The following is a 15,000-nucleotide window of genomic DNA, read 5'->3' on the forward strand; positions in this document are numbered from 1 at the left end:
GCTTCTTCATCTTCTTGGCTTTCACCTGCAGGACGAAGGTTTGGGAGGCCATCGCGCAGGTATGCCCAAGACTGTCGCTTTTCACCTGGTGCAGAAGGCAAGAGCCAGAACTGAGGTCGACTGATCAGAGCGAAATGTTCTCCAGCTCTGCCATGAGCAACATGACTCCCGCCAATTCAAACATATCCATTCAATCCTCGAGCATAGTGTCAACGCTCAAATAATTTGTGTACACGTGTTATTTTGGGTAGAAAAATAGATGCAATGCTGCTTTATAATGCATAAAACATGTGTAATTGCTTTGGTTATCATTTAAAAAAAATGTTTTAACTGTTCAACTTTCTTACAGCAATACCAATGTCTATTGATCTAAAAATGTAATTATTGTAATTATTTTTGTAAATAAACATATTTATTGCGATGAATGTTTTAATTTCTACTTATGCGGATTATGGTATGTAGATTATGACTATAAGTCACCTCATAAATGATATTGTTAATGAAACCATTTGTTGCCATACTTATGGCAGTACATAATATCCTGATAATGAATGATATTAAAAAAAGTAGGACATGAGCATTTGAAAGAATTTTTCATTCTTTATTTTTTTATGACATTCGATCGATTTTGAAGCAAATTCCACATGTATCATCATATATTTTGTACATAACATGTGTTTGTTAGCGTATTAAAGGCCAGTTAGCCCTTAAAAAAACTGATTCGCTGATGTTAGGAATGAAAGAAGCCAATATTTTGCAAAAGTGGAAATATGAAAACTTGATGTCGACTAATAATGCTAAAAAAAAGGAAAAAAGAGAAAACGAAAAAAAAGACAAAAAAAGAAAAAAAAAAAAAAAAATTCTATGATTTTTTCTGTTACTGGAACCTCATTTCTTTACTTGGCTTAAACGGGGGTGACACACAATAAATGACAATGAATATAGATGAATAAGGAATAATGATAATGGGTAATGGATGTAAATGAGGGTAATGAGTTATGAAAATGAATAATGATGAATGATAATTATGAATGAAATGAAATCTATAATGAGTATGAATGAAATGACCGTAAATACTTTACGTATAAAAAGGAATAAGGAATATGAATAATGTATTTGGAAAAAGAGAAAGTGGGAGGATGAGGAAGAGGAAAATGATGATGAGGAGGAAGAGGAAGAAGATGAGGAGGAAGAGGAGGAGGTGAAAGATGAGGAGGAAGAGGAAAAGGAGTAGGAGGAAAAGGAGGAGGAGAAAAAGGAGAAGGAGGAAGAGGAGGAGGAGGAGGAAGAGAAAGAGAAGGAGGAGGAGGAAGAGGAGGAGGAGGAAAATGAGGAGGAAAATGAGGAGGAGGAGAAAAAGGAGGAAGAGGAATTGGAATAATCTCATCGTGATAAATGTGTTTTTAAACGCACGTTGGAACTTCAGTGAATTAAACGTAATTATGATGAATTTATAATGAAAATGAGAGATATAAAGATAGAGAGAAAGGGAAAGAGAAAGAAAGCGAGAGAGAGAGAATATATATATATATATATATAGATAGATAAATAGATAGATATATCGATAGACAGATGGATAGATAGATAGATAGATAGATAGACAGATAGATAGATAGAGAGAGACAGATAGCTAGATAGCTAGAAAAAAGAAAAAAAAGAAAAGAAAAAAAGGAAAAGAAAAAAAAGAAAAGAAAAAGAAAAAAAAAAATATAAAGAGAGAGAGAGAGGGAAAGAGGGAAAGAGGGAAAAAGGAGATAGCGGAGATAGATAAATAGATAGACAGACAGATAGATAGAGAGAAATTGATCTATCATAAGGAAAACATTTTGAAATGACGAATCTGATATGAGAGAAAAACATTTTTTATCTTAATTATACAATCATAGGAGCTAACATGACCCTGGCAACTATACAAATATAGTAATACTAGCATTAATATCAGTGACATGACTTTACCTTGCCATGACTTGCAAATTACGCTATAAGAACAAATTAAGCTATAACATCAAAATATGTTCTTTACTTTTGAATGATGTCACCTGATCAATACCTAATCAAAATTTACATTTTCTGATATCACTGTTTACTCTATCGATCCTCATATCTGATTCACTAAATTAACCTGGATCTATAAGACGTACCTTGAAGAACGATAAAGCTATATCTAAAAGAATATATAAAAAAATAATAGGAACATTATAAGTACATACAGGATGGAAAGAAAATACAGGAAATAATGATACTTGAGTTAAGGAATTGATGAACCTGAAATTCAGGTTCAAACTTTTCCCGACAAGTAAGGATGTCTTAACGGGGTTGGTGTTTAAAAATACACTAACTGGCTTTTCCATTTTTTTTTCTCGCTGCCACGCGCACGACGTATTGTAAGTATAGGGTACAATGGAACAATTACTTGTTGTTTTTGTTATCCTAATTTTCTTTCTTTTTTTTTTTTTTTTTGGGGGGGGGGGGGGGGGAAGAAAAAGGGAGGATTCCCTTTCTTGTATCGTTGTTGATGTCAAAAGACAGAAAAGATAGATTCATGTCATCCATTCATATAGGTAATTCTACCGAAAATACTGTCAGAAGTTTCTTCTTGACTTATTATAAATTACACGCACAGGATGGAAAGAAAATACAAGAAATAATGATACTTGATGAACCTGTGTGAGGCCACCAGGCCTCCCTTCTATGCCTTTGCTGCCCCCCCCCCCCTTTTTTTTCCTTTTCTCTCACTCACTCCCTTTCTCCTCCTCCCTTCCCTTTCACTCACTCACTCACTCCCTTTCTCCTCCTCCCTTCCCTTTTACTCACTCACTCACTCCCTTTCTCCTCCTCCCTTCCTTTTCTCTCACTCACTCACTCTTTCTCCTCCTCCCTTCCTTCCCTTTCACTCACTCACTCCCTTTCTCCTCCCTTCCTTCTCTTTCTCTTCTCATTCCCTTTCTTTCTCTTACTTCATACTACTTGGGCCCCTTTATTCCTGACTTTATGTTTATCCTCCTATACTACTTAATAAAACTCCTGATTCTTCTCCATGGATTTTCCTTTGTTACGATCTCTCATTTCTCCTTTTTTTTTTTTTTTTTCAATTTATAATGTTCCCTTGACTGTACTCTCCCCTCCACCCTCTCCTCCTTTTTATAATGTTTACCTTCTGTTCCTTTTGCTTTGCCCTTAATCTTATGTATCTTTTTCCTCCAGCCTTTTCTGCCCTCTTCTATGCTATTTTCTAATTTCTATTTTGCTGACAGTCCTATTTTCCATGGCATCTTTCTTCCTAGCCCAATTTAGCCTTATCTAGCCTAGGTTAGCCTAGCATAGTTTTTTGTCCAGTCTTTTCACGTCATCTTATTCCTAATTTCTTTATTATCTTGTTATCTTTTGCTCTTCTTTATGTACTACTACTTACTAAATATTTTACTATAGATCTTTTGTTTCTTCCTTTTCTACCTCCTAGTCTCTATGCCTATCTTAACTGTATGCCTACTTTTTCTGCCCTCATTTCGCACCTTTATCTTTCTCCCATCCTTTCCCCTTATCCTAAAACCTTATATCCGTCCCTCTGACCCTATTCCAACCCTTCTAAACCCTAGATCCTGCCTTATCCTTGGCCACAATGAATCTGTCTGATCCTGGAGGAATCCCTGCGCATGGATCGCCCGAAAGCTCCCTTATCTCTTTTTTTTCCCCCTGATATGCCTTTTATTATTGTATATTAAGTCTATTACATGATCTGGTCATGATGCTGTTTGTCAGATCAATTCAAATAAAAATACGGAATGAGAACTTTTGTTTGTCGGGCCTTTTAGAAGACCTTTGCCATTCCACATGGCCGTTTTATTCGTTGTATACTTTTAAATGATTGCTAAACCTTATTGAACAAGCAAACGATTCCATGCTTGCTCGATATGTTAATATGATGTTTAAATTGTTTTATTGTTTTACTATCGTGTTTTATCACTGGTTATCATTCTAAGTTTTACGTAGCTTTTAAAATGTATTTGGCAGACCTAAAATCTTGATTTTAAAGATTTTGATCTGTTTTCAGTTTGTTTCATGTTAACTTTTTAAACAGTATATTATTTGATTTATGAGAACCATTTGTGTTTTATTTTACGATTGCCTTTTTATGGCGAAATGTTTTGTAAGTTTGTTTGTTTGTTCTTGCCAATTCTATTTTACTTTATTCGTATTTTGTATAATTAACTTTAACCCTGTACACCCGTTTTATAAACTTGCCTATCAGTTTTTTTTATAAGAAGTTATTATAATTATCTGTTTTAAGAATATTTACGTTTTTTATTGTTCGTCCACCGCCTATATAAGGCGCCGTTTTTGTTTAAATAAATGAGTGTTAAGACGAACGTATGTTTTGGTGTTCATCCCACTGGATCTTACAGTGACGACTACGAGGCTGCAAAGAAAACGTTGTATCAGACTCAATACTTGCCTGTTGATAGGAAAAAGCTGGGCATTCCAAACATATGATACTGAAAAATATATTCATAAATGAAAAGGATCTAAACCACAGCCTCATAGGGACCCTCTTTCTTCTTTTAATGGCTTGAGGGGCTTTATATATTTTTTTTTCTTTTGTTTTATGAAGTAAAAAGGGGCCCTCTATCCCTGGCCCTTATTTCTTTATCCCGCCTCACGGGGCATTTTAAAGAACTCCTACCCACGGATACCCTTACACCTGATATTCAGTATGACTTCCGTTCGAACTTTTCTCGAAATGTGACGTTATCATATCTTAACGGGGTCGATGATTTGGCAACGCAGACAAATCCTGGAGCCCGCGCCCCGAGTCAGTGTCTTGTAAGACGTTGACGAATAAGTGTCTGCGCATTTTAGCCAGTGACAGCTCTTTCGCTGAATTAATGCTGTAGCTTTAAGAATGAAGGCGTATCACATTTACGTTAATCTTTGCTGGATGCTGGCAGTTTCTATCGCATTCTCACGTGGAGACGCGGACGCCCCAAACCCAGTGGTGCATAACTTAGAATGCAGTGGGAATGAAAGACATTCCTGTAGTCAGGGAAATGTTATCTCCATGGATTGGCTGAGCAGAGGATGCTTGTGCGATGATCTCGGCGGAGAGTATGGTGACTGCTATTACGATGTGGATAATAACGCTGTTCTCGGGCCTACATATGAGGCGGGGAAGTACCGCTGCGTCCCCGTGTTACCTGACGAAGGACAGTACATGACGGCATCCTGCCCCTCCGACTGGGAAGACGAAGAGACCGCGGCGTCGTGTCGGGCAGCCTCGCCGGAGTGGATGTCCTTCCAAGAAGACCCACTCCTTCACATACCGGTCACCAGCCGAACTAGCAACGTGACGTACGCGAACTACCATTGTGCAGTGTGCCACAGTGATACCCAGGACATCGACGTTTGGAACATAGATTTGGAATGCCCCTCACTGGGAGGCGACAATGATGTTAGCATAAATGAGAAACGATCCGATTTAGTTTTTCAAGAGGGCCAGTGGGGAGTGCTTGTAAATGGCGGTGAGCAAGATGTCTTCCACAGATGTCAACTGACGCTGGCCGTTGTAAACTTACAAATATTCTCCGGGAGATCGTGTGGACCTGTTCAGGACAAGTGCATGGAGAACTGGGACGATGAAACGATAGAAAAACTTTGCCATTCGTTTGCATCTCACGTTCAAATGGGTGGACAATGGTACAAGAATTCCTTCTGTGGCATTTGCAACAATGCGTCCAATTCGTATGTGATATCTGACAGTTTCTCAGTTTCAGGGTCTCAAGCATTTACTGATCTGATAGATTTCTCGTGCAGGAGCGGAAGCAACAAGGTGGGAGAAAGGTGCGAGGTATTTGATCCGTTCTCGAAGAGGACCATAAATCTAAGAGAAAAATACCAAGATCCCATCAAAGATGATCTAATTCAGGTCAACCCTCCAGGCACAGAAGGTAATGCCACAGTCTCTACCTTTAGCGATGGAGCGTGTGTTAACGAGACGATCCCAAAAGACGAGTTTACTATGGTTAACGAAACCGTGGTTGTAGTGCTGTCTAATCGTACCTACTATCCAGGGGAATACGAGCTTTTGGATGACGGCGTTTTGGTGTGTTCCAGTTATACGAATTTTGATAAGTACTCGCCTGCCATGAGATGGGTGACACTGGCTGGCTTGAGCGTGTCCTCCCTGTGCCTCATGGTGCACTTGGTCGCCTTCTCGCTCGTGCCTCACCTTAGGAACCTTAACGGAAGGAATGTGGCGTCCCTTTCTGCTTCGCTCCTCGGGGCCTACGTCACGTACATCCTCAGCATCTTCGCCGATAAGAGGACGACGGAATGTTACGTGTTCGCGGTTCTCGTGTACTACCTGTTTCTCACGTCCTTCTCGTGGATGAATATCTTAGGCTTCGATGTGTTTTACACCTTCAAAGAAACCCGAGTGAGGTCCGGAGAGCAGTGGCCCAGGTTCTTGGTGTACTCTGGCTGTGGATGGCTGCTGCCCGCCTCTGCCGTCGTGACGGTCGTGGCAGTCGACCAGACTCAGCCCCCATGGTTCCCTTCGGAATTCCTTCCGGGTCTTGGCCAACATCTGTGTTGGTTCGGACAACGGAAGGCTTTGTTGGTGTTCTTCGGTGTCCCTCTGTTCGCCTGCATCGCCATTAATGTGGCTCTGTTCATCGCCACGTCAACCATTATCGCCACGACGAGGCAGTCGGAGGTGAGGAAGGCCTCCTCCAGTCATCCGAAGACGGAGTTCCTCCTGTACCTTCGCCTGGCTGTCCTGATGGGACTCTCGTGGATCAGTTCGGTGCTGGCTTCGTACCTGGAATCGGAGGTTCTGTGGTACGTCTTCATCATCCTCAACACTCTGCAGGGCTTCTTCATCTTCTTGGCTTTCACCTGCAGGACGAAGGTTTGGGAGGCCATCGCGCAGGTATGCCCAAGACTGTCGCTTTTCACCTGATGCAGAAGGCAAGAGCCAGAACTGAGGTCGACTGATCAGAGCGAAATGTTCTCCATCTCTGCCATGAACAACATGACTCCCGCCAATTCAGACATATCCATTCATTCCTCGAACACAGTGTCAACGCTAAAGTTTTCAACCAACAGTGAATGCAGTTCAGTGTAAGAGACAAGAAAGTATCAAAATAGTTTGCAAATATTTTGTGCACACATGTTTATAGCTAGACTATGTTCAAATTTTGTACTATGTTTTTTTTTTCTCCAATATAATGCGAAGCGATTACTTTCTTTTGTTCTTAATCGAAGTTGATATTATTGATACCAGTGTGCTTGCAAAGCGTGTCTTGATACATGCTCAAATCCAGGAAATAATCATTAGATATGATGGGATCTTTAAATGAAAAAAAAGAAAGAAAAAAAAAAGTGGAAACTTCAATGCCGCAAAGAAAGTGAACGACGTGATAGACAGACGTAAGTGAACAGCTGATGGAGAAACTTTAATTAATGGAACTGTGATAGAAATATTATGTTTGGAAGAAAAGTAAATACATTTTTTTGTCTATGATTAAAAAAAAACAAATGCTACTACTTTGGTTATCATTTTTAAACTGTTCTAACTGCTCAACTTTCTTACACCAATACTAATGTGCATTTATCTAAAAAAAATGTGATTAGTGATTTTTTGTAAATAAACTGATTTGTTGCGATGAAAATTCTAATTTCAACTTATATGAATTATTATATGTAGATTATGATTTTATTGTTAATGAAACTATGTCATACTCGTGGCAGTACACTGTATCCTCATATTGAATGATGTGAAAAATGTAGGACATGGCCATTTGAAAATGTTTTCCGATTTTTATTTTAATGATATTTGATCGATTTTGAAGCAGATTCCACATATATCATCATATATTTTTTGAGATAACATTTGATTCTCAGCGTATTAAATGGCAATTAGCCCCAAAAGCAGATTTGCTGATGTTAAGTAAAAGAAGCGAATATTTTGCAAAAGTGGAAATATGAAAACTTAATGTCCAGGCATTGCTAAAAAGAGAGAAGAAAGGTAAAAGAAAGAACCAAAGAATATATGTATGTATGTATATATATATATATATATATATATATATATATATATATTTATATATACACACACTCTCTCTCTCACACACACATATATATATATAGATAGATAGAGAGATATATTACTGTCCTCAGTAAAAGAGGATATGTCATTACATAGTAATGGTAGTTAAGTATTGTTGTTTACATTGTTTACATTCATTTCCTCTAACATGTCATGAGAAACCACACTCCTAACAAGATATGAAGCCAAGCCAGAAACTAAGTCACAACGTCTAGTTGTCTCGTCACTTTGTTTGTCCTGGCGTAGATTTGCTTTGTTTTGGACATCGAATTGTGGTGAATGATGGATCTGTCATATGGAAATCCTCTTCGATTTTAATAATACTAGCAACAACCACAGGAGTCAAAGTGGCCTTGGTCACTAAGCAAGTAGAATAATACTAGTATTACTATCAGTAGCATGACTTTACCTTGCCATGACTTGAAAATTGTTATAACAACTTTTTTTCTTTGCTTTTGATTATGTCCGCCTCACCTGATCAGTACGTGATCAAAATTTATATTTTCTTATATCATTCTTTTACCCTATCCTCATATCTGTTTCACTAATTTAACCTGAGTCTATAAAATGCATCTTAAAAAACTGGTAAAGCTATACTTAAAAAAAACAAACATAAGTAGACGCACATGATGGAAGGATACAACAGGAAATAGAGATATTTGAGTGAAATTCTGTATGATTCCCGTTCGAACGTTTACCGAGATGTGACGTCATCGTGTCTTAACGGGGTCGAGGATTTCCCGGTGTTTAAAAATACACTAGCTGGCATCTCCATCTTTTTTGTATATCGCTGCCAGGCGCACGACGTAATCTAAGTATAGGGTGCAATGGAACACTTACTTGTTTCTTTTGTTACTCTAATTTTCTCTTGTTTTACGTATTGTGAAGTTAAAAAGGAAGATTCGTCTTTCTTGTAGAGTTAATGATGCCAGAAGAGGGATATGATAGGTTTATGTCATCCATCTATGTATAAGTAGATATATATATGATATAATTCTACCAAACAATATAGTCGGTTATTTCTTCTTGACACAAAAAGAAGTAAGAAACCCTATTACAAATTGTGTTAATTTCCTCAGATGTGCTACTTTGAGTGAACGACAACAGTAAATGTGGGCCCGTCTGAGTTGGCAACGCAAGACAAATCCTGGAGCCCGGGCCCCGAGTCAGTGTCTTGTAAGAAGTTGACGAATAAGTGTCTGCGCATTTTAGCCAGTGACAGCTCTTTCGCTGAATTAATGCTGTAGCTTTAAGAATGAAGGCGTATCACATTTACGTTAATCTTTGCTGGATGCTGGCAGTTTCTATCGCATTCTCACGTGGAGACGCGGACGCCCCAAACCCAGTGGTGCATAACTTAGAATGCAGTGGGAATGAAAGACATTCCTGTAGTCAGGGAAATGTTATCTCCATGGATTGGCTGAGCAGAGGATGCTTGTGCGATGATCTCGGCGGAGAGTATGGTGACTGCTATTACGATGTGGATAATAACGCTGTTCTCGGGCCTACATATGAGGCGGGGAAGTACCGCTGCGTCCCCGTGTTACCTGACGAAGGACAGTACATGACGGCATCCTGCCCCTCCGACTGGGAAGACGAAGAGACCGCGGCGTCGTGTCGAGCAGCTTCGCCGGAGTGGATGTCCTTCCAGGAAGACCCACTCCTTCACATACCGGTCACCAGCCGAACTAGCAACGTGACGTACGCGAACTACCATTGTGCAGTGTGCCACAGTGATACCCAGGACATCGACGTTTGGAACATAGATTTGGAATGCCCCTCACTGGGAGGCGACAATGATGTTAGCATAAATGAGAAACGATCTGATTTAGTTTTTCAAGAGGGCCAGTGGGGAGTGCTTGTAAATGGCAGTGAGCAAGATGTCTTCCACAGATGTCAACTGACGCTGGCCGTTGTAAACTTACTAATATTCTCCGGGAGATCGTGTAGACCTGTTCAGGACAAGTGCATGGAGAACTGGGACGATGAAACGATAGAAAAACTTTGCTATTCGAACACATCTCTCGTATATGTGGATGGACAATGGTACAAGAATTCCTTCTGTGCCACTTGTAATAATGCGTCCAATTCGTATGTGATATGTGACCCCAAGTTTTACTCGCCTAATGAGGTTATTTATGCAGACCCAGGCTATGGCGTAAGATTCGGCTTTTCACATCCGCCTCAAGCATTTACTGTTCTGATAGATTTCTCGTGCAGGAGCGGAAGCAACAAGGTGGGAGAAAGGTGCGAGGTGTTTGATCCGTTCTCGAAGAGGACCATAAATCTAAGAGAAAAATACCAAGATCCCATCAAAGATGATCTAATTCAGGTCAACCCTCCAGGCACAGAAGGTAATGCCACAGTCTCTACCTTTAGCGATGGAGCGTGTGTTAACGAGACGATCCCAAAAGACGAGTTTACTATGGTTAACGAAACCGTGGTTGTAGTGCTGTTTAATCGTACCTACTATCCAGGGGAATACGAGCTTTTGGATGACGGCGTTTTGGTGTGTTCCAATTATACGAATTTTGATAAGTACTCGCCTGCTATGAGATGGGTGACACTGGCTGGCTTGAGCGTGTCCTCCCTGTGCCTCATGGTGCACTTGGTCGCCTTCTCGCTCGTGCCTCACCTTAGGAACCTTAACGGAAGGAATGTGGCGTCCCTTTCTGCTTCGCTCCTCGGGGCCTACGTCACGTACATCCTCAGCATCTTCGCCGATAAGAGGACGACGGAATGTTACGTGTTCGCGGTTCTCGTGTACTACTTGTTTCTCACGTCCTTCTCGTGGATGAATATCTTAGGCTTCGATGTGTTTTACACCTTCAAAGAAACCCGAGTGAGGTCCGGAGAGCAGTGGCCCAGGTTCTTGGTGTACTCTGGCTGTGGATGGCTGCTGCCCGCCTCTGCCGTCGTGACGGTCGTGGCAGTCGACCAGACTCAGCCCCCATGGTTCCCTTCGGAATTCCTTCCGGGTCTTGGCCAACATCTGTGTTGGTTCGGACAACGGAAGGCTTTGTTGGTGTTCTTCGGTGTCCCTCTGTTCGCCTGCATCGCCATTAATGTGGCTCTGTTCATCGCCACGTCAACCATTATCGCCACGACGAGGCAGTCGGAGAAGAGGAGTGAGGCCTCCAGGAAGCCTCCGAAGATCACGAGCTCCTCTTACCTTCGCCTGCCTGCCTGCCCTGATGGGACTCTCGTCGTTCGGTTCGGTGCTGGCAATCGTACCTGGAGGTTCTGGGGTACGTCTTCATCCATCTCCTCACTCCTCTGCAGCTTTCTCTTTCTCTTCTTGGCTTTCACCTGCAGACGAAGGTGGGAGGGGCCGCGCGCGGTGTATGCCCAAGACTGTCGCTTTTCACCTGGTGCAGAAGGCAAGAGCCAGAACTGAGGTCGACTGATCAGAGCGAAATGTTCTCCAGCTCTGCCATGAGCAACATGACTCCCGCCAATTCAGACATATCCATTCATTCCTCGAACACAGTGTCAACGCTTAAGTTTTCAACCATCAGTGAATACAGTTCAGTGTAAGAGACAAGAAAATATCTAAAGAGTTTGTAAATAATTTGTGTACACATGTATATAGTTTGACGATGTTCAAATCTTGTGTTATATGTATTTTTGCTCCAGTGTAATGCCAAGCGATTATTTCCTTGTGCCCTTAATCAAGGTTATTATTGATACCAGTGTGCTTGCAAAACGTGTCTTGATATATGCTCAAATCCAGGAAATAATCATTAGATATGATGGGATCTTAAAAAAAAGAAAGAAAGAAAAAAAAAGTGGAAACTTCAATGCCGCAAAGAAAGTGAACGACGTGATAGACAGACGTAAGTGAACAGCTGATGGAGAAACTTTAATTAATGGAACTGTGATAGAAATATTCTGTCTGGTAAAAAAAATCAATGCAATGGTACTTTGTGTTTAACAAAAACAAAAGTTACTGCTTTGGTTATCATTTTTTAAAACTGTTTTAACGTTCAGTTTCTTACGAAAATGCCAGTATAGATTGTTTCAAGAATAATGTAATTATTGATTTTTGTAAATAAACATTTATTTCAATGAATATTTTAATTTCAACTTATATGGTTTATTCTAGGTAGATTATAAATATAGATCACCAGATGATTTTATTGTTAATGAAACTATGTGTTGCCATATTGATGACAGTACACAATATGCTGATAATGAATGTTATTAAAAAAGTAGGACATGGCCAATTGAAAAGGTTTTCTAATTTTTATTTTTATGATATTCGATCGATTTTGAAGCAAATTCCATATGTATCATCATATATTTTGAGACATAACATGTGCTTCTTAGCCTAATAAATGCTAAGTAACCACAAGAATCCTAATGAATATAGATAAAATGACTGAATGATTTATGATGTATAAGAGTTAATAATGAATATGGATAATAGTTTGGAGAAAGACAAAGTGGGAGGAGGAGCAAGAGGAAAATGAAGAGTAGGAAGAGGAGGAGGGGGAGGATGAGCAAGAAAAAAAGTAAGGAGGAGGAGGAGGGGGAGGACGAGGAGGAGGAAGATGAAGAAGAGAAGGAGGAGGAACGGGAGGAGGAAGAGGAGAAGGAGCAAGAGGAAAATGAGGAGGAGGAGGGAGGTAGGGTATGGGAAGCATGGTGGTCAAGGGGGACGAGGACGAGGGTTGTGGGTCAAAAGGGGGGGGGGGGGTTGGGAGGGTATGTGGGGGAGGGGTTGGGAGGGTATGTGGGGGAGGGCTGTGTGAGGGTTCTTCCATCTCGTCAGGGAGATAAGCCTAGTCACAAGCTAAAGGAAATGTTTTGGAAATTAAAAAGTAACCACAATAAAGAAAAAAAAAAAAGAAAAAAATCCTCAAATAAGAAACAGGTGCTACATCACCTACAACTTTACTGATGTATTTATTTAAATTCTTTATCAATAAGTTCCAAGGTCGTTTGGAACTGGTATTGGCGCTGATGGCAACTCTTGTCCACTTTCTCTCTCTCTTTGTCTCTTCGTTTCTCCTCTCAATCTTTCTCTTTCTCTGTTTCTCCTCTCAGTCTCTTTTTCTTTCCGTCTATCTCTTTATCTATGTTTCTCCACTTAATCTCTTTCTCTTTCCGTCTGTCTCGTTATCTATGTTTCTCTTCCCAATCTCTTTCTCTTTCCGCCTGTCTCTTTATCTATGTTTCTCCTCTTAATCTCTTTCTCTTTCCGTCTGTCTCTTTATCTATGTTTCTCCTCTTAATCTCTTTCTCTTTCCGTCTGTCTCTTTATCTATGTTTCTCCTCTTAATCTCTTTCTCTTTCCGTCCGTCTCTTTCTCTCTGTTTCTCCTCCCAATCCCTTTCTCTTTCCGTCTGTCTCTTTCTCTCTGTTTCTGCTCTCAAACTCTTTCTCTTTTCGTCTGTCTCTTTCTCTCTGTTTCTCCTCCCAATCCCTTTCTCTCTGTTTCTGCTCTCAAACTCTTTCTCTTTTCGTCTGTCTCTTTCTCTCTGTTTCTCCTCCCAATCCCTTTCTCTCTGTTTCTGCTCTCAAACTCTTTCTCTTTTCGTCTGTCTCTTTCTCTCTGTTTCTCCTCCCAATCCCTTTCTCTCTGTTTCTCCTCCCAATCCCTTTCTCTTTCCGTCTGTCTCTTTCTCTCTGTTTCTCCTCCCAATCTCTTTCTCTTTCCGTCTGTCTTTTTCTCTCTGTTTCTCCTCCCAATCCCTTTCTCTTTCCGTCTGTCTTTTTCTCTCTGTTTCTGCTCTCAAACTCTTTCTCTTTTCGTATCTCTCTGTTTTTTACTGCTTTTTTACTTTCTCCACGCAAACACACACACACACGCGCGCGCAATTAAACACACACGTCTGTATGTACCAATGATTTAAGTTCCACTAATAGTGAAGTGTAAGTAAGAGAGGCTACCGCAGACTCGCAGACGGGCTGTTTCGTTTCGCTCACGGCTTGAGTGACCTCATACCCTCGCTGGATTACTTCGACATCGGGCCAGAAAAACTCAGCAACTTCTTATACGGATAATTTGAATAGGAATGTATATGGATGGAGAAAAATCCCATGAAAATTGGTCACAGGGAAAATTAAAGATATTGAAAACGGTAAGAGCAAAATCAAAATAAAAAGTTCAAGGTACAAAGTGAACGATACTAAAAGGAACAGTTTTGGTCATTGAACCGAAAGGACGTCGAAAAAAACGATTTAAAATAAATAAATATATATATATATATATATATATATATATATATATATATATATATATATATATATATGTATATGTGTATATATGTATATATAGAGAGAGAGAGAAAAAAAAGAGAGAAAGGAAAAGAGAGAGGAAAAGAGATTGTGAGAGGAGAGAGAAAAGATATAGATAGATAGAACAAGTGCAAAAGAGACGATGTATTTATGGAAAAGGACCTTTTACCAAAGCCAAATGATAAATAAAGAAATCTATTGAATGGGGCTAGGGAAAAGGAACATAAAGTCAAATTTCATTTAACTTTTCTTTAGGGTGTCTGACGATGTTGAGCAGGAAACGGATACGCAAACAAGTTCTATTGTATTCTCTGTTTCCATTTTTATGATAATATAACATCATAAAAGCATATGTATTTTAGGAAGAAAATGTTCTCTGTGTCCTTATCTACATCCCGATCATTTCTCTCCACCCTGTTACTATATATATATATATATATATATATATATATATATATATATATATATATATATATATATATATATATATATATATATATATATATATGATTGACGCCCTGAATTCTGTAAAAACTTCCTTTCTCTATATATCCATTTCGTCAGGCGTAGGAGTTTATCTGATATTCTTATTTGTCTATTAATAGTAAGTTATTACAGCATATATTTTTTCTACAATATGTATATATATATAT

At 39.6% G+C, this 15,000-nt stretch overlaps 2 protein-coding genes and 1 pseudogene across 2 annotated transcripts in view; all 3 read left to right on the forward strand.

Moving 5' to 3' along the window:
* The window catches only part of LOC122261479 (uncharacterized), a 3,369-nt gene extending 2,116 nt beyond the window's left edge, over positions 1 to 1,253 (forward strand). The window contains exon 1 of the mRNA XM_043029147.2: positions 1 to 1,253. This exon is cut by the window's left edge and continues 2,116 nt beyond it. Coding sequence (XP_042885081.2) covers positions 1 to 224 — 224 coding nt within the window. The 3' untranslated portion in view covers positions 225 to 1,253.
* A 3,539-nt stretch (positions 1,254 to 4,792) lies between these two features.
* Positions 4,793 to 7,985, forward strand: LOC147468293 (uncharacterized). Its single transcript, XM_086555305.1, is given in 1 exon segment — positions 4,793 to 7,985. A coding segment is annotated over 1 exon segment (2,220 nt). The 5' UTR covers positions 4,793 to 4,900; the 3' UTR covers positions 7,121 to 7,985.
* A 578-nt stretch (positions 7,986 to 8,563) lies between these two features.
* LOC122261485 (uncharacterized) lies at positions 8,564 to 12,172 on the forward strand (annotated as a pseudogene).
* Positions 12,173 to 15,000: the final 2,828 nt, after the last annotated feature.

Source organism: Penaeus japonicus, unplaced genomic scaffold (genome assembly GCF_977035675.1).
Source record: "Penaeus japonicus unplaced genomic scaffold, GWHDUDI00000001_assembly GWHDUDI00000030, whole genome shotgun sequence".
Lineage (NCBI taxonomy): Eukaryota > Metazoa > Arthropoda > Malacostraca > Decapoda > Penaeidae > Penaeus > Penaeus japonicus.